Here is a 21184-nt window from a genome sequence, read left to right as displayed (position 1 = left end):
GGTGGCTAAATTTATTCTCTGTCCAGCCCTAACAATAAGATGTACCAATCTGTGCGTCTTACCACAAGCATCCACAACATTTTGCACCAAAATGTGATATGTAACATGAGTCTGAGAATAGGTATCTTGGCCCTTCGCACCATTAAAGAGGGACCTAAACTTGCGTACACTCTAGGTCTCATGGAACGTAAATATTTGCTTACACTTTAGGTCTCATGAATCGACTAGTAATTTGAGGGTATCTTGGCCCTTCGCACCATTAAAGAGGGACCTAAACTTGCGTACACTCTAGGTCTCATGGAACGTAAATATTTGCTTACACTTTAGGTCCCATGAATCGACTAGTAATTTGAGTCTATTTTTGAACAGTAAATCTAAAAATCACTTCAAAACGCCACCCACTTAATAATTTACCACAAGCCGCATTTACACCTCAAACTCAGCATACCTGGTGCAATAGTTGTTCAAAACTGCTAACCAGAACCTGGTTCATTTGTATTCTTTATGTGGGCCTTGATATTTACAAAGACTAAATTATTCTGGTAACTATCCCTACAGCAGAAGTTCTTCCATATGCTCGTAGGAAAACCCTCCCAAGCACTCGACAGTTAGAGAACTCCTCAACACAAACAGCTTCATCAAGAATAACCTGCAGTCAGATTCCAAAACAGATGTAAAACAATCCACAAAATGAAGCTACAATATGGTACTGCTACATACTGTGCTACATAAAAGCAATAAAATGTGGGAGAAGACAGATAATTCAAAAAGGAGAATAAGGTGAATTTACGAGCTCCTTAAGATAACCCCAAAACAGACCATTCCAGTCACAAAACTGTGAACAGTTTTTCTTACCTCTATCAATGCGCTTTGCTTCGCTGTGAGACAACGGGGTGCCTTTTTCAAGACCTTGGTAGTTTTTGGATCAAATAAAGATAATATCTTTACCACTCTCGCAGCCTCTTTGATGTGGTGAATATGAAACTCCATCTGCACATTTCCAATTTTTGGAATATCAATTTGGATTCGATTGGCATTCTTCAACAAAGGCGAAAATGTTAAAATATCTATACAAAGACTAAAAAAATACAGTAAAAGGATGGAACTACAAGTATTTCATGAAAATTAAGGAATTACAGAAAGTTTTTGAAGTATACACTTCAAAATATCAAAATATTTACTAACAAACTGCATATGAATTTAGTTAACGATAACACAAGAAAATAAGAGAGAAGACAAATAAACTAAATGGTAAACGATGTGAAAGAATATCTGGCGACATATTGAGCACAACCACAGCTCACCCATGAACAGACTAATTATCTCTGTTAACCAATTTCGTTCTGAAGGTCTGTTAATACTTTTCAATATCTTTTGCATAATGTTTTCTCCACATTTATATCTAAACTGTACGAATATGAAACACGTTTATTTTTTATCAATAAAATTCAGTTCATTGATTATTCGAATAATTAAAGTAGATTAGAACATGGTTTACGCAGCAAGGAGCTACAAAATGACTTGTGTATACCCTTCCCCAGCTACAATCCAATTTAACTTACTAGCCTATCCCAATTACACACGAAGTCATAATAAATAACCACTTTGAAGATAGGATTTCCACAGCCCAAACAAATAACTCCTTTTTGGTCCCCTCCACAAACTTGATGATCTTTCTTATTGTTTAAAGATCCTAGCATTTCTATCCTTCCACAAAGTACATATGATGGCTCTTGGAAGGTGATTAGCTATCCACCTCTCCTTATTACAGAATGGTAGAGCTATAACTTGCTACACAAGGCCTCTCTGATATTAAGTGGTCATTGAATCCATGATTAGCCAAATGATGAGAATAATGACTCTCAAATTGCATACGAGGAGCAAGGGAGAAGTAGGTGGTCAACATTTTCTTCCATTTGTTTACATAAAGAACAAACAGTCTGAAGTAGGCAAGGCAACAAAAGAAAGCAACTCAAAACGAAACCGAAGCCAGCCTAAGGAAAAATCTTGAATGATCTCGCGTTGTAAAGCTACCAATAAATAAAACTTGATAGAACGATCTTACAGAGAACTCCTCCTTGGTTTTCCAAATCCATCTCCTTCTATCAACCACCCCCGAAGACTGACTCTCCTTGATGGATAGCTTTCAATCTCCCAATCATTTAACCCACTCCTTAATGCCACATTCCACACTATCCCTTGAAACCCTATCTTGATATAAACTGATATTTTTGCATTTATGTTATAAGACAACATATACATATCACTACACTTCACCTTAAGTGGCATATCACCCACCCACATGTCCTCTCAAAATGAAATAGATTCACCGCTACTAGGTATAAAGTTTACACCTTTAACAATTTTACCCCACCCACTAACTCCAAAGTGTAAGTGCATATGGATTTCTAGGCTTCTTCACAAGCCACTAATAGCCCCCACCCCTCTCTCTGCATGTTTTACTACCACAACCTTCCATCAAAAGGCCTCTTCTCCCTTCCCATATCTCCACTACTCAATGCTCTATTCATAATTTTACAGCTCAACCCTTCCTCTTCTATCTGAAGGAATCCTCGCCCATTTCACCAAATGCATTTTTGGTTTCTCCCGCACACTTTCCCAAATAAATCTTTTAAAAAACTTCTCAAGATGCTTTGCAAGCCCTTTGGAATTGGAAACAAGGAGCGGTCCTGCTAATTAGGAATACTGGCAAGAGTAGACTTGAACAAAGTAATTCTTCCACCAATCCATAAACATTTGGATTTCCACCCCGCAAACCTTGATGTATCCCTCTAAACAACTTCTCCCCAAATTAAGTTCTTCAATAAAAAACTTAAAACTTTTAAGTCATGGGGACCTTAAGTTGGCGAATGGGTGTCACTTAAAACAAATAACATCTGTGATCCAGTAAACCTACTATTTCCTTTTCAAGTCATTTTTCTCTGGTTAGCAAATTCTTATCCGTTTCTTTCCCTCCAAAACTTGCCCATTTAGGAAATTTTTCAGAGGAAGAAGAAGATAGACTTTGTACTCATGGAAAATCAACAAAATTCAAGCGCTTCAACACCACCTGTTCGACCCATCTCAAACCTTCCCATCTCTAGTGGAACTAGTACTTGGAGCTCTCTTTTCAAGAGAACTGATATTTTCAAAACAACTGCTCTGCAAGCCTTTACTCCATCTATTACAGATGGTGTAGCTGCGGTTCCCTTAGATATTATTGAAGGAGTCAGAGACAGGAAAGACTACCTGGTTGGATATTTTATTGATAAAAAGCTTTCTTTTCCTCTGGTTCAAGATGTTTTGCAAAAGACATGGAAGATCAAAGGAACTTTCGAAATTACTACTGATCAAGATGTATTTTACATGAAGTTCTCAAATCTGGAAGAAAGAAAAATTGCTCTTGAAGGGAGACCGATATACATATCAGGAAAACTATTCGTAGTGAAGCCATGGTCAAGAGAAACTGAGAGTCAGCGCAACAAGATTCAGACTTTACCCATTTGGGCAAAGATTTTGAAGATTCCAAAAGAAATATGGACTCTAAGAGGCATTGGATTTCTTGCTAGTTTGCTAGGAGGACCTTTGTGCACTGATGAAGCAACAGCTAATAGAAAGAGACTAGATTTTGCAAAGGTATGTGTGGAAATACCTGTTGAATTTGCTTTCCCTGAACATTTGTCTCTTGATTTAGGCACCAGAATTGCAGTCGTGGATGTTGAGTATCCATGGAGGCCACAAGCATGTACAAGCTGTAAAAAGTTTGGACACCTATTAGCTAAGTGTCCACACAAAGGGGCTACTGTATGGAAACCAAAGGAAACAACACCAGTCAATGTACCAACAGAGGTTTTTGCTGATTGTGAGCAAGTGCTCCCAGATGAAAATGAGAATGATGTCAGAGTTGATGCAGATGCCGTAGTGGTCACACCAGCTACGACTTCAACTCACAAGGGAACACATGTTAGGCAAGATTCAAATGATTCTCTTAGAAGCACTCTGCCCTTGTCGGAAGAGCACCAAGTTATCAGTGACACCGTTACAGAAAATGATATGATAGTGGATAGAATTGACACTGTTCGTCAAGAGCCTATTCTAGCAGAGAAGTTTATTGCCCAGAAAAATGTTTATCAAGCGCTAGTAGATGAATCTGATACAGAAGAGGAGGACAAGATTGAAGTTTTTGTCAATCATGAAGTTGTTAACATCGAAACTCCCACAAATACAAAAGGTGCTGTAACACGAGCCAAAAATGAAGTAACTGCAAAGAACGAAACTCCAGTTAATAAAACATCACCAACCTTAGCTGAGATTGCTAAAGGGAAAAAGACCATGCATGGCAACAAGAAGACTTCACAGGGAAGACAAGAACCTTTGCCAAAAGGAGGGGAAGGCCAAGAGGGCCAGGCAGCAAACAAAACCCCCATAGATAAATGTTAGACACCATGGTAGTGTGGAACGTGAGAGGTCTAAATGACCATCACAAAGCAAGAGAAATAAATAAATTCAGAGTGGATAATAACTTGACTTTTTTGAGTTTGCTGGAGACTAAAGTGAGGGCAGTGAATTTTGATGTTATCAGCAAATTGAGTTGCCCGGGATGGAGTTTTTTAAATAATTATGCTAGTGACTGCAGTGGAAGAATATGGATTAGTTGGAATCCAAGTTTTCTTCAAGGTACAAAGCTAAGACAATCAGACCAATACATACATTGTAAGGTTCTGAACTTCCCTTTAAATAAAATTTTCTTGTGCACTATTATTTATGCCTCTAACAACAGCTTGCAAAGAAAAAATCTATGGAGAGACCTCCTTGAAATCTATCCTTCTGGTAGTCCGAGCATAGTGGCAGTAAACGTCAACAACATTTTATTTTCTAGAGAGAGACTTGGCTCAAGTACAAAGCATCCCAGAGATATGATTGAGTTCTCAGAGTGCCTTATCCATTGTGAACTATATGATTTGCCTTACACTGGATGCTTTTATACATGGAACAACAACAGCTCAAGTGCTCTCAGAAAATGCTCAAAAATTGATAGACTTCTCGTAAACTGCTGCTCGTGGTCTATTGATTTTCCAAACACATCAGTGTCTTTTGATCCGCCTTTCATCTCAGACCATTCCCCCATTGTTCTGACTTGGCACAACTCAGTAAAGAATACTTTCCCTTTCAAATTTAGCAATGCTTGGGTTCTTCACTCTGAATATCAAGAACTTCTGCAGTATACATGGAACATTCAAGTGCATGGTAACCCCATAGCTGTTCTTACAGCCAAGCTGAGAGCACTCAAAGCATCTCTGAAAGAGTGGTCTAGAAAACATTTTTATGGCCTGCACAAACAAGTTACAGAAGCCAAAGACCTCATGCTAAGCTTACAGAAACTTCTTCATGATGACCCCCCAAACTGTGAGTTGGCTCACAAGGAAAATGAAGCAAGAGAAGCTTTCATGGTTCGTTCGAGAATGGAAGAGGCTGATCTAAAGCAAAGAACTGATTGCTTGTGGATGCAGTATGGAGATAAGAACACATCTTATTTTCATAATATCATCAAAGAAAGAAAATCACATAGAAAAATCTGGACTATAGTAGATAGACAAGGACAAGCTCAGCATGATCATGAAGCCATGGCACAGATTTTTATTGATTACTATCAGTCTCTCATGGGCCTTCACACGACCGATGGTTTAGAAGTTGAGTTCTATGACAAGATTGCATGTAATAGAGGTCTCACAGTTGATGAAGCAGGTTTACTTGACTATGAAATCTCGGATGATGAAATAAAGAGTTGTCTTTTCTCAATAAAGGAGAACAAAGCCCCAGGACCAGATGGCTACAACGTTTTCTTCTTCAAACATGCATGGAGCATTATTGGTGAGGATTTTCTCAGAGCTATTCATTATGTTCTCTCTATGGGTACCATGACTAGAAGACAAAACTCCACATTCATCTGTTTAATCCCTAAAATACCTAATCCTTCGAAACCAGAGGACTTTAGGCCAATTTCATGTTGCAACACTATAAATAAATGTGTTTCTAAAGTCATAACTCATAGACTAAAGCATCTTATGCCAAATATCATTTCTTTGAACCAATCAGCTTTCGTCCTGGGTAGATCCGTACAAGACAACATCCTTCTATCACATGAACTCCTTAGAAGCTACACAAGGAAACACATTTCACCTAGATGCTCTCTAAAGCTTGATATCAGAAAAGCTTATGATACAGTGTGTTGGTCAAGTATAACCAAACTTTTAAAAACATTCAATTTTCCCCCAAAATTCTCTTCTTGGATACAACTCTGTTTCACAACACCTCAATATTCTATCCTTGTAAATGGAGCTACAAAAGGATTTTTTCTAGGGAAGAGAGGTTTAAGGAAGGGTGACCCTTTGTCCCCCTACCTTTTTGTCATGGTCATGGAGATAATGAGCTATGAACTTGATAGAGGACTTAGAGACAACCTTTTTCTTGCTCACCCAAAGTGTAAGAAAGCCAAGATCACACACTTATGTTTTGCAAATGATCTCTTGATCTTTTTTAAAGGTATGTTGGAGTCTATGCAAGCCTTAACAGACATAATTGAAGTATTCTCATCAGCTTCAGGAAACTTTTAACTCTGAAAAGAGCACTCTAATGTCCGGTGGTCTTAGTCAAGATGACTGCAATGCTTTTGCAAGTGTTATGGGAGTGGAAGTTGTCCAACCTCCTGTCAAGTACTTGGGTCTTCCTCTTACTACTACTCGGATTGGAATTAAAGATTGTTACCCTCTCATAGAGAAATTTACCGCAAAAATTTCTAACTGGAAGGCCAAAACTCTATCTCATGCAGGCAGATTGATGCTCATTCAATCCACTCTAGCTTTGCTTCATGTCTATTGGTCTCAGACTTTCATTATTCCCGTTACAGTGATGGACAGAATAGCTAAGGTATGCACAAAGTTTCTTTGGAATGACCTTGATTTAGGTAACAAGATGCATCATGCTAGTAAGCATACTGTTATGCTAACAAAGGAAGAGGGTAGTCTTGGCATGCTAAATATGAGGCAATGGAATCTTGCAGCTTATAATGGATTGGTGTTTAAAATTGCTTCAAAGGAGAAATCTCTATGGTGTTCTTGGGTTTGGCAAAACCTCATTAAAAATAAACACTTTTGGAATATGAACATCCCTGTTAACAGCTCTTGGGCATGGAGAAACATATTGAAGAGTAGAAAATCTGCAATCAAGAGCATCAGATATGATGTAGAAAATCTGCAATCAAGAGCATCAGATATGATGTGGCAAATGGAGAACATACTTTTATATGGTTTGAACCTTGGTGTTCACATGTACTACTCATTGACGTTCTGCAGGCTAGAAATGGGATTAACTTACCACCTGATGCAACAGTGAGTGAGCTACTAACTGGAGGAAAGTGGAATCAGATTGTTCATGACCTTCCTCAAGGTTTAGTCAAGCAAGCTATCCTCAATACTGAGATACACTACAACTGGGATCGAGATAGGGTGGTCTGGACCCACTCACAAGATGGCAAATTCACCTCAAAAGAGTTCATATCAAGCCTTATCAGTGCCGAAACGCAAGGTTAAATGGAGGCATTTGGGGTAAGCTAGTAATACCAAGGCATTCTTTCACTGCCTGGCAAACATTTTTTGACAGCCTTCCGACACATGATAAACTAATGCAGAGAAAGGTTATACAAAACTCTTCTTGTGTGTTCTGCAATAACCAAACAAACCGAACCGATTGATTCGGTTTTTTTTTAAACAGAACCGAACCGAACCGAAAAGCTCAAAACACTTATTCTTTGAGTACCCTTACACTCTACAAATTTGGAACAGCATCAAGCACCACTTGGGAATCACTTTCAATACCAATAACACAAACAGAGAATGGATGAGGATATTCAAAATGGCTGGAAAGAAGAAGTGTGATTATGAAATTTACAAAGCGTATATTTGCACTTCTATCAGTTATGTGTGGAAGGAAAGAAACATGAGAAGATTTCAGCAAAAGACAATGGAGTGGGAACATGTAAGAGACTCAATCATTTCTGATATGAGAGTTTATCTGCAAGTCACTTTGACGATAGTCGAAGACACTTGCATCAAGAAGCTTACTGATAAAACTAGGAATTTCTGCACAATTCAAAGAGAGAGCGAGCAAGAGATGCAAATGGTTGAAACCAAATCACCAATTTGTGAAGCTCAATGCTGATGGATCTTTATCTCAGAAAAGTCATAGTTATGGGGGTGTAGCTAGAGATGAAAATGGAGAAGTCCTTTTTGCCTATACAGGTTCAAGAGGAGCGAGATTGGTAATGTACCAAGAACTAAAGGCTATTGAGCAGGGGCTACAAAAGTGCAAGGACTTTCTAGTGAGAAAACTTGTGGTGGTCTCTGATTCTCTTAGGGCCATCAATGCTCTAAACAGTAAGGAAAATGCGCCATGGCATTGTCAAAACTTGGTCTTGGAGATATAAAAGTTGGCACTAGAATTTGACATCATAACATTTGATCATGTTTACAGGGAAACAAACCGAGCAGCAAACTACTTAGCTAGTCTAACTACTAATGTAAATGAGGAATGCACTTTCATTCCACCTCTAGATTTAAAGCTATGTAATATTATAGAGGAAGATAAGAGTGGCATGATATATGTAAGACTTTGATTAGTTAAATGCAGGTTAGGGTCTGCCGAACCCTCTACTTTATTCAAAAAAAAATCTCCCCAAATTGCCTTCGACATACTCTTAGCACCCAAATGCAACCCCAAATAAGTTGTAGATAATAATACCTCCATCTTGCAACCCAAAACACGTTAACAACTACTAAGTTTTGATCTATTTTCCCTGGCTAAAATATAACTACAAATCTCAACAATGATTGGTCTCTTTATGGCCAGTGTTTTATAATTTGAGAAATACTACAACTTACAGAAATCTGTTTCAGTTCTCTAATCCAGTTCTGCCTCGTATTGCACATCCATTTCAACCATGCACAATATATACTTTTATCGTAGGCAATATCTATGGTTATAAGATTAGATCATTTCTTAATTTCTTATAATTGTTTAGTCTTAATATAAGAAACTAGCATGTTACTGTTAAGTAATATACAATGATGTACATCACCACCATGATTTAATCAATAAGAACAAAATGCAGCACTTATATTAATCTGTAACAAGAATCAGTTAATATCCCCAACGGCCCAGTCTGTGTAATTGTTAATACAGACACAGGTTCGCAAGCCACTAGCGTCATTGCTTTACCAAAAGAAAAAGGGGAATCATAAATTCTTAAGTTACACTGACATGGACACGTGTGTCCGTATTGGACAAGGATATGGAGTGCCTAACACAGCGAAATATCAAAAACTGAGGAATATCACACACAATGTGTCCGTGTGTGTCCAACACGGACACGTCGATACGTATCCAACACGGATGTTTTTTGAAATACGGTGTGTCCATGTAACATAGGGATTAAATTCCTTTCAGGACACTCTGAAAACCGGAAATTCTAACTTCCACTAGGTGTTTGCCTTTTCGTGTCTAAAATCCAAAAGGACATGAGTTTTAACCGATTATTTTCAAGAATTTAAACCATCTTCTACTCAACTCCCAAATGTTAGTGGTTCCAACTTATCACAAAAAACATAACAAGTCTTAACTCTTACAAAGTAGGATCTCAAAGGTAGATTTGAGAATGATTGCAATCGTGATGGTTTCCACTCTCAAACTAAAAATAAGTAAAAATTGTGATTGTTTCAAACATAGCCCAGGAACTAAAGAAATTGTGCTACACACGTACCAGCCAACCAAAAAAACCAGAAAGATATATTGAGACTTACGCCTTAATGGCATAAAGGACTTTACTTTTATTATTATTTTTTCCATACAAAATAGGTTACTTTATCCTTTGAACAAAGATTAAGGGTGCCTGTGAGGAGAAAAAGTGAAGAAAAACAAATAAAAAAAGGAGAGGTTTTAAGGTCTTCGATTACTCTGCAATGAGTAATTGTCAGATTTGAGGCTATAGCCTCAGTGTATTTTTTCTGCCATAGGCTATTATGGCCTATGAGGCCTCAAGGCGCACACCTCGGTGTTTCTTTTATAAACAAAGTCGGCTTGAGAACACCTAGCAAAATCACAAAGTTACTCTTGGTCACACGGGTCGCAGTCCACGTCGTGTTTTGCGTGGCAGCTCTATCCTGGTGTCATGTCTCTCGATGACAAGGCATACAACACTGGCTGACATGGAAGTATTAATTTAAAATGGACCATAACCAAAGAGTCAAAAATGGAACACAAATGTTTGAAAAGGCATTATTTAAAAACCCAGGCAATCACAATTTGAATTTAAATAACTTATATGAAGAGCGCCAACTGGAGGTGGAGTGTAAAAAATGAAAAAGACAAATCCTTAGTTATCTTTGAAATACACACAGAGATTGACCACATGAAGAAGCGATGGAGTAGGAGTTAATTGCTATCATTTGAGTGGTGGCAGACGGGGAACAACAAGATTGAATCGTGCTTGGAAGATGGAACATATTCATTGCAGTATTTAGCTTGGGTAGAAATGAAAGTAAGAGTATTAGTAATAGTAGCAGTAATAACAATAGTAATTAAGTGACGCCTACCTGAGAGCCTACTAAAATAGGTGCAGCGACATCCAAGACAAGGATCTTCAACTCCAAGTGGGTCGCAATTGCGACAGGATAATCCGGGTGACACAACACTCCCCCAGCCATCACTTGATTTACATCAAGGCCTTGCAGATACACAACTACATTATCTCCAGCTTTTGCTATATCACAAGCTTTAGAGTCGCGTTCCAAAGAACGTACCGTCGCTGAATCTCCTGATGGCATTACTAGAACCTGCAATCATCATCATACGTGATATTAGTGATAGTAGCAGAAAAGTTCATATGTCACAAATTTTTCTCCCAATAGGATGGCGACTAGTGGCAGAGGTGGTTAAATGGCCATAAATCAAATGACTGAAGAGACAGTGGACCACATCTTTACATGAGGCCAGACGAAAATCAAATCATCAAAGCAGATCAGTTCATTAATCACTTTTTGGGTTACAATGCTACATTGGCATTAAATTGATAAAATGTTCAATCAAGGACACTTATTCTTTCTATATTCAGTGTCAGAATGCATAAAACGGAGTGCCAATATAGCCGGACTTTTGACCACTGAATCAGAAGATTGCATTTCTCTCTTTGGTAAATCATACATCTACGCCATTCCGATCATTGTGTCAGCAGATAAAATTTTCTTCTCTTGGGTATAATTATAAGCCTTCGATAATTCTTGGCTTTTGTTATATGCCTCCGAGAATAGCTCCAAAAGTTGATACAGGGGAAAACCCAACAAGTGTGATGACACTCGGGAAAATCCATCTCCAAATATTTAATATTCCAATTACTAATATTTTATTTCTTTCTAAAAAATGCGAAAAGATGGCATAAACCAGTTGATGATGATGCGGTGAGAATAACATAGAAACAAAATAGCCTCTTCCGGTCATTTTAGTACAGGAGGTGCATATTGGATTGGGTCAGTTGGATCAAAGGATCAGCATCTGAGATGCAACTATATATGGATATAATCCATTGGTGAACCTACAAGATGACTTAACCCTGCCATGGAGATCATCCTCCCAAAAAATGCTTGTTTAGACATTTCCAATTGTTCAAAAGAGGATGCAATTTGAAATATTGGAAACCGCTTTTGAAATATTGTTACCCTCTGAAAAGATTAGAGATGTCCAAACAAGCTGATTTTTTGTGAGGGAGATCAAATCCACAGTAAATCAGCACTAAATTCATCTTGTAGTTCAACGATGCACACAAGTGTACAGATTGGCATAACTAGGTTTAGAAAGTGGCAACACCAAAATGTCATGATGCCTCATACTGTATTGGTTTACTTCATTATAAACATAAGTAATCAAGGTATACCTTCAGACCACTTCGTAGTGCTCCAGTCTCCAATTTACCACTGGTTGCCAACTGCCCAGTGGAACGTGACTTTATAACATCACATATAGGCATAATTAGCGGCTTTGAGATATCCCTCATGGGAGGTTGCAATGAATCTATAGCATCCAACAGAAATGGACCCTGATACCTGAAGTGCAATAGTCAAAATTTTAATCTAAGAGATATGTTATCAGTTTCAAATTTCATATAGTTAGCTAAAAAAGCAATCATTGTCGAGATCAAATTATTAAAAAAGTCTGAGCTTGTAGATACGTGCACCAACAATGTACATCAAGCCGATCATCAGTGAGACACATTGGTGATTGGGAATACTGCTGCAATGTAGTGTGCCAAACCGTATCATTTCTTCAAAATATTTCAACATGTGTTAACACTTAAACAGACTCTAGATTAGTTGTCACTTGTACATAACTTATCTTTCTCAAATTTTGCGACTACTAAAGTTCCTCTCGACCACATTATGCAAATGCAAACCTAACATCAGACCGCCATAATGGTGCAAAGAGCTCATCGAGATATGAGTTCGAGTAAGCGACTGTATCAATTTGTATGCCCACTTAATAAGAAAAATAATTTCAAAGATAGAAATCAGTTAACGCAGGGTGTTCATTACTGGAATGCCCAATATAAAATTTTCATTTCCACATGAAAAAAGTCAAAAAACCATTCATAAACCACCACGACCAAGTTAATGTAGTTTTGGCATAAGTTTAAATTTGGTCAATCTACCTGTATGTGCATATAGACTCTAGACTTGCATGATTGATTCATTTCATGCGTAATTATTTCCAACTGACATGATTGGGAGAATAAATGACATTTTTTATCCCCTCTGAATAAACAAAGTCCATGAACAGTTTTGGGCTATGCATTATTTGCCATTATATTGCAGTTTGAGAAGTAAGGTGTCATAAAAATAAAATTCAAATGCCAATTCTTAAACAGTGGGACATTTAACCCAAAACCAATTGGTGATGAGTTGAGAGTCCCGGGACCATATATTCTAATGCAAGGCTCTAAACATTTCATGTGAGACTAAACATCTCAAGATGCAAGACGCACCCTTCTTTCACATATGGCGTTACTTGAGCCTAACAAGTGGACAACATACATGGGAATGATGTGGAGTGAACAGGCCCTTCGGGCCAACAGCAATACCTGCTCTGATGCCATCTTAAACACTGAGGCATCCAACTATAAACCTATTAGTAATAAGTGGAGCAGTCCAGGAACTTATATACTATAATGCAAGGCTTTGAACATCCCACGTGGGACAAAACACCACTAAAAAGAGAACGTGTAAATTTGTGAAAGGAACAACTAAGCACATAAAAAATTAAAAAGCTATATACAGAAGATGCAAAGATAAAAAAAAAAAAAAAATAGCAAATATTAGAAGATGTAAGTAAGAGAGATTAAAAAGGGTGTACCAAGATGACAAACGAACGTCAGAAGCAGCTGTCACCATGTTCTGATTTTCCATGGCACTCAAGGGAACCCACATCATAAAAGAATCCCTAAAACCGCAACCACGGAGAAAAGTTCCAAGTTGACCTTTAATTGAATCAAACCTTTCCTTTGAATATTCCACCGTATCCATTTTGTTTATGGCTACTATAACTTGATCAACACCAAAACTTCTAATGAGTTGTGCATGCTCTCTTGTTTGCCCTCCATTAACATCCATACCTGCTTCAAAAGATCCAACCGATGCGTCTATAACAAGAACTGCAGCATCCGCTTGATTAGCACCAAATATCATGTTTGGGACAAAATCTCTATGGCCGGGTGAGTCGAGCAAGACCACATGATATTTCTTAGAGTGAAAATAAGCAACAGCGACGGTCATGGTTATACCACGTTCCCGTTCTTCAGCACTCTCATCTAGAGCCCATGCATAAGCAAAGGACCCCTTCCCCTTCATAAAGGATTAAAAAAAGTAATTAGAATGTACAAAGACTTATATTTCTTTTATTTACCAACATTTACTTTTCAAACTTAGTACAAATAAGTCTATATACCTGTGATTTAGCTTCCTTTTCGTATTTGCGCATTTCCTTCGGCGATATCTTCCCCAAAAGACTCAATAGTCTTCCTGATAGTGTCGATTTTCCAGAATCAACATGACCAACCTAAAGCAACATTTTAGACATTTGGAACATTTACTTTCAGATTCATTGTAGTAGAGAATTTCACTGTGAAGGTTACGATAATTAAAAAAATGCGACTGAAAAAAAAACTCACAATGGCAAGATTTAATTGTGGCAACACCCCTTCTTGGTTGGCAAGTATCCATGTCTCTGGCTTGTATTGTGAACGTAGTGCGGCAGCTCCTGTGGTTAAATAATCCTTTGAGTGCCCAGAGCCTAGATCCAAATTTTCTTTGACCAAACTACACACAGAGTTTTCTGATTTGGCCCCAATGGTGAAAGAACTAATGCTCTCACGGATAGTAGGTTGTTCAACGCTTTCCAATTGAACAGATGAGCTCCCCAATTCTTTATCACTGGATAACTTGTTTGAGGAAGCTTCAAAAGCTGGAAATTTTCAAAGTTACTTATTGGCAGATTAGGCAAAATCAATGAGGTAAAGATATATGTAATAAAGGTCATCTTAGAAATGAACCTTGAGAACTTATCACCAAGAGCATACAGAAAAATGTCAAACCATTTGATAATATACAACACACCAAACATATGCATAGCATGTGAACTTCTAACATAAATCAATTTAGTTTTTATTTTTCTCTCTATCTGTTTTATTTGGGTCCTTTTCCACTAATTTCTTCCAAAACCAAGTAACATCACTTTTTTCAATCTCTCATACTCTATGATGCATGGATACAGGTACAGGTACTGATTGACACCGTTACAGGGTACGATACGACTTTTTGAAATATTAGGATACGGGTACGGCCTATGGGTACAACTAATTAATATGAATATTTTAAAATATATGTGTATTCTGAAAATTATGTTAGTAGTTCTTTGAGTAAAGTTAGTCAGGAATATGTGAAAAACTATTATAACACATGTCAAAGTCAATACAGCTTGAAGCCTCAAGAACAATTTACATTTCAATGGAGTAGAACTATCGGATCAGGTTTATTTCAGGGATTCCAATACCCTAGAAGTATCCAGCACCCGTATCGGTATCGTACCCGACCGATACAGGTGCAATGGCGTTTTAGGAGTATCTGTACATCATAGTTCATACTTCGTTCCACCAGTTTGGGAGATTTATTGCTCTGTTTGATCAATGATAATCCCTAATCTTGGGAGTTTGTTCTAACGCAGGCAGAGTTTGCTTATAACAACTCCGTCAACCATTCTACGGATCTTTCTCCATCAATGATGTAACTGGGATGACTCCTCTTATTACTCTCTTATATTCCAATTTGTGCTTCTGCAGAGGAGTTTGCTTCTCAGATTCGATATATTCATGAGGATGTCAGGCAGCGTTGGGAGAAAATATTATGCTTTGTACAAGTCTAATGCATACGAACACAGGCGTTTAGTTACCTTTCACCTTGGTGATTTGGTCATGGGTCATTTGAACAAGCATCTACAGCTTAAGCTAACAGATTAATGATGCGACGTTTCGGCCCATTTCCTTGTTACTTGGCATGGAGATAATGCCTAGAGGTGGACCTTCCTCCTGAGTTGCGAATATCTCACACTATTAATGTGGCTAATCTGGCTCCTTCTGTAGGCACTAGCATTCCACCTATTCTCTTGCCTTCAGACAATACTGTGGTTATTAGCTACTGATACTGATCAAATTGAGACCGCCCTTGATGTCTCAATTTGATCAGTGGAACTGTAATTGTTATTGAATATTTATGCATATGTAAATGAAGGTGATCTAGAGGTTACCAAATTTTGTACAATTGATGTTGGTCATATTGGAAACGTTCTTCTGTTGGTAGCAGCACTCAGCACTAGTAGTGTGGTGAGTGGTGCAGTACTATTTGAAGGGGGGACTAGTTAGAGATAATAAAGGTCAAATTTGAAACGAAAATTGCATCTACAATGGTTCTTTGATCCGCATGCAAATGCATACTTTCAAATTTTACAAAAACCATAATTTATAGCATGTAAAGCAACACACAAACACAAGTACTTAGAATCCAGCACACCCATACACGAGAACAATGGGAAATCAATGGTGAAGGCCTCAACCCAATTCTATTTATGCACACTCACGGGATAAACTCGCACCTCATGTCTTCCCCAAGATCATGGGAGTCTGGTTCTAAGGACTAACATCTTACAATGTAGTCACAACTGGCATATGTCACAAGCCTAGAACACTGCCTACACACGATGCACACGATTTCTTCAAATACAAATAGCTAACAAAGCATTTGTCTAGCATTTTCCATTTGTCTGGCAGTTCCATTACCAACCCTAACCATACGCTATATCAGCACAAGCAATGACTCCTTGTTGCTCGTAACTGAATCCCCACATGTCTGGCACATGCATAACCGCCAACCATCCAACGTGAGCATGCACATCCCATGCTGCACAAGAAGCTACCATAGGCCAATATCTTCCGTGTTTGCACTAGGTCATGCACCCCTTATCCATCGTGCCATCTTGACACCATCACAAGAGCGTCTAGGCAGCACCCAATGCAAATGCAAACCCTAGTCATACAGTGTGCCCACTTGTGCCCATGAATCTTATCATACACCATATTCAGCATTCATGTCGTGAGCTCAACAGACCACTCCTCCCTAATCGGTTGAGAGAAATTTTCCCTCTACAGCAAAAAAGAACATTGAGTAACTGTTTGCTTTGGACTTGATGGTGAGCACTCCATAATCCTTACGCCCACGTTGTGATGAGAAGCAAAAATCACTCTCATTTTCACTTGCAAAATAATAGGTTTGCTTTGTATGTTTTATCTCTGTAGGTTTTGCTTTATCATCAATAAAACATTTTACCCATCTGTCCCCTCCCACCCAACCACACCCCCTCCCCCCAAAATAAAAAATAACAATAATAAGTGGCCTGCTACTAAAAAGGAAATCCATTTTGAGTTTCCTTGAGGCAATCGTGGAATTCGATAACAGTCCAATATGGAAGCTCAAGGGTTACTAAACATGGCATCAAGTGACATTAAGACGTTTTTCTATGAAGAGACATTGAATATGTTAATAAGAAATTTTTCCAAAGGCCAACCTATGCATTTGCAGGATGGGCTAACCTTGCTACTGATGATCAATGGTCGTTGAATCCTCACAGAGAGAATGTTATTGGAAGCGCGTTTAGTCTACTACCTACTGTATGTTTTTATATGGTGGGAATGGCCACATTGCTTTGATATTAAGACAAAATACAACCTTTACCACAAAAATAATAATAATAATAAAAAAAAAAAAAAAAAAAAAAAAAAATGCACATATTTAATAAAAACCATAACTATAGTTCAGAGCATGAAGATATAAAAATAAGAAAATAGGGAGAAAACAGATCTCAACACCTTAATAGTTTCACACCTGCTTCATTCTTGCCATTGATATGAATATTAGCCATAGGATCTCTAATAACGCCGCATATCTCACAAGCAAATAGACTTTCATGATTGTCAAATGTGCATATGGAGCACTGCCAAAGCCCACTTTTGGTATCCCCGTTTACCTTAAATGTTTCTTCGGTTCCTAAAATCCAGATAAAACAAAGTAAATCAGACATAAATAAGTCAATCATACAAGAAGAACTTACTTCGGAGTATATTGAGAAAAAATAAATAAATAAAAGTACTAAAATTAAGTAGTATTGTAATAACTACTACAAAAGCATCAGGGTCAAGGGAACAATGCGCCCATGCTTGTGAATTACTGAAAGACTTTTCCGTCATCCAAAGTGCTATATTGCTAATTTTTTACAAGCCATAAACTTTTACCTTCCACTTGGCGCATATTTGCAAATAAAAACTCTTTGTTATGTTCTAGAAAGTACATTCATCCCATCATATACAATACAGAGTTTATCTGCTTAAATAACCACCCCAAGTCTTTTTTTTTTTTTTTTTATCAGCAAAACAATATTTTATATTAATAATAATGAAGATGTAGTGTGAGAGATTCACACTACTAGAAGTACATATAAATGCTACCCCTCAATCACAGACTCCCATCTAAAAATGAGGTCTTCCAATTTCAAACCTCTAACACTAGGTAAGAAAGACACCCATGCCCACATAAGAGTTTTACATTTGACAATAAGCTGTTGGACATCCCTAGACTCATCATCGAAAGTTCGACGATTGCGTTCCAACCATATGGACCATGTAACTGCGTGAGCTATAACCTTTGTCAACATCCGACCGATAGTGGAGATTTTACCATCTGGCTTGCAGTTGAACTGCCCCATCAGACCTTGTGATGCGTCACCACGACACTTAAGAGAATGCATGAAATAATCCCATATTATTTGTGTAATTTCACAATCCATGAACAAGTGCTGAATGGTTTCCTCCTCCTTACAATCCATGAAATAACCACCCCAAGTCTCTCATCTAAATACACTACTACCCTTCAAAACACGAGGGCACCAATGAATACTTTACTCTCACTAATATCAATGTGACACATGGAAACTTTAACATCTCTACTAAGAATCAAAAGTACTTTTTCTCCTTTTCGTTAAGTGATGGTGAGTTGGTGAGTTGGTGAGCATATCTTCATCCAGTGTCCTTTTCCTTGGATGGTTTTGTGTTCTCCTATACAGGGGTCAGAGATCTTCTGACGGGCTATTTGGAGTATACTGTTCAAATCGCGTACTTAAAGAAAGACAGTGAATAGTTATAAAGCATACAGATGAAAATTTACTAGAACTCTAGAAGCATGCATGTGTACCACCACACAAGAAAATGTGAAGTTGAAAAATGTTATTGGTGTCCTATAAGTGTACGTTAAGAGATTTTCCAACTACTAAACTTACTGGAAGACAAAAATACAATGACTATACCAATAGAGAAGATAACTGCCTCCAACATGAGAGCAACTCTATATTTCTTTCAATGCGCACATATTGGCATATTGCTATCTTTTCACGAGAATTTAGTGTGCAGTTATTTTAAGTTTCAGTACCAGTAATTTACAAAATCCTTAGTGTTGGGTGTGTTATTTTCTCTAAGTTTCAATGACACAGGTAAATGTACCCATATCCAACATATATGCGTGTATTGTGTCTCGAAGGGGAAACATAGTTGAACCATATTCCGTCCTCTTTACACTCCTTTCTATGTTGAAGTTCACAGAAAATGGTAATATATTCAGTTAATTATGCTAGGTGGTAAGTTTTAAAACTAAATATCTAATGATTCCAGCTCAACCCAATTAAGTAAAAAGCTCAAACTAACCAAATTAGACATAACTTGACAATTATCAAAGTTTGGTTCTTTATTCATCAAAAAACACAACCACATTATATTTCACAATATGCCGACACTCAAACTACTCAATTGTTAAAAAAAAATCGGAATAAGTGAGTAGTTACCATAGTAGTCTACTTGAACATCACCATCTGACTCATTGTCGTTGTTGTAATCATAATAATCATCAACATACTCATCTTCATAATAGTCTATGTCTAAATCAATTCCACAGTTCACTTTACGAGGCATTTTTAATTAATTAATAAAAAAAAACAATTTTAAAAGTATGGGTTAGAGAAAAATTGGTTGAGTTAGAAGAGAAAGAAAAGGTAGTAATAAGGTGGGAGAATAGGATTGTAGAAATAGGAAAGACATGTTTTTTTTTTTTTTTTTTAGAGAATGAGATAATTAATAGGTGGCAGCTGAAATTCTCATTGTGGAGAAGGAGAGAGAGAGAGGTGTGTTGTGTTTATACTTTATATTGTACAAGGAAACAATATCTATAAGTACACCCCAAACGAGTTTGGGTTCACCATATGAATATCAAGGACCTCCAAATTTTCAAAAAAATTTAACGGTGTGCCCAAGTCGTTTGGGACTTAGTCCAAACGGTGACCCGGTAAGTTTTTTTCTAAGTCCAAATTCCAAACGATATGGCCACATCGTTTTGGACTCAGTCCAGACGGTGTGACCAGACCGTTTGGTTTGCACAACGAATAATCTAATCGGGTCGGTTAAGCCTAGGGTTTAAGGTTTTCTCATTCAACCACTGTACACGTGCATATTCAGCCCTAGTCACATGCATATTCAGCCTAGTGTTTAATGTTAGTGTTAGGATATAGTTTTCATGGTTTAAGTTTTAGGATGGTGGAAGAGAAGAGAAGAGAAGGGTCGAAAAGGTTGCAAGTTTGTAACAAATGAAATTCACGTTGGTTTGGGAGTTGCCTAACACAAAACAACTTTTTGAGACCAATGACACATTTGTAATAATTATTTTTGTTTTTGGGGTCTGCCCAACACAATATGGGGTCCGGCAGTAACAGGACCCTTAATTTTTTTAGTCAAAACGAGAGTGAAACCTTCAACCGAGATAGTGACTGAGTTATGAACTTCGAACGGGATGTTGGATTTCGTCTGGATTACAAAACTCATCAGACAGAATCCAACATCTCGCCTCGCTATATTTCTTTTTTTCCAGACGGAATCAAACATCCCATCCGGAGTCCTAACGGCTAGTTCACCAACGGTCATAACGGTAAAAAAAAAAGGGGATATTTAGAATTTGGTCCTAACCATACTTGGTTTATTAGGGTTTGGTCCAGAAAAGGTTGAATATTAGGGTTTAGTCCTAGTTTTGGTTTTGACCGCCAATCAATCGAAGTTGGATCGATAAAAGCCCAAACCGTAGTTTTAACCCCTTAATAATCATACTTGTTAGACCAATTATGTGAATAATAAGTAAGAGTTAACACCGACACGCGTTTTTATGCATTTCGGTTTCAAAGTCCATTATGTGCGAGAAATGTACCACTTTAGCGAGATAAAGGAGCAAAAGTCACAGAACTTCCGAAAGCCGTATCTTTGGACTCGGACCTCCGAATTGGGCATACCTTATGTCAAAACGACCGCTCGAAAGAGCTTTGCAATGGTCCAAGCCTTGACCCAATCAGAGGAGCAGAAGTGGACGAAAAGTCTGTGGAAGTCAACTGCAAATGAAGAGGCCTTTTGATTTGAAAAGACTGGGTTTTGGGCCCGATTCTCCGCCCAACCCAT

General features: G+C 37.8%; 1 protein-coding gene across 2 annotated transcripts; it reads right to left on the bottom strand.

The window, feature by feature from the left end:
- Positions 1 to 381: 381 nt before the first annotated feature.
- On the bottom strand, positions 382 to 19863 carry LOC147509585 (Translation elongation factor EF1A/initiation factor IF2gamma family protein). 2 transcript variants are annotated; one of them, XR_015218525.1, is made up of 10 exons: positions 19534 to 19853; positions 17529 to 17690; positions 14267 to 14559; positions 14044 to 14154; positions 13453 to 13940; positions 11981 to 12149; positions 10647 to 10886; positions 3653 to 3752; positions 856 to 990; positions 382 to 649 (listed from the first exon to the last, which is right to left on the bottom strand). XR_015218525.1 is itself a non-coding variant. In XM_086601880.1 (9 exons), exons 1-9 carry the CDS (start codon positions 19658 to 19660, stop codon positions 530 to 532), a joined length of 1845 nt encoding a protein of 614 aa, XP_086458006.1. In that variant the 5' UTR covers positions 19661 to 19863; the 3' UTR covers positions 382 to 529. The 2 variants fall into 2 exon arrangements, 1 of the variants encoding a protein (XP_086458006.1); XM_086601880.1 differs by lacking the exon at positions 3653 to 3752 and having other exon boundaries at positions 19534 to 19863.
- Between the last annotated feature and the right edge of the window lie 1321 nt (positions 19864 to 21184).

The sequence above is a fragment of the Coptis chinensis genome, chromosome 3 (genome assembly GCF_015680905.1).
Source record: "Coptis chinensis isolate HL-2020 chromosome 3, ASM1568090v1, whole genome shotgun sequence".
NCBI classification, from domain to species: domain Eukaryota; kingdom Viridiplantae; phylum Streptophyta; class Magnoliopsida; order Ranunculales; family Ranunculaceae; genus Coptis; species Coptis chinensis.
This window is presented reverse-complemented; position numbering and strand designations above follow the sequence as displayed.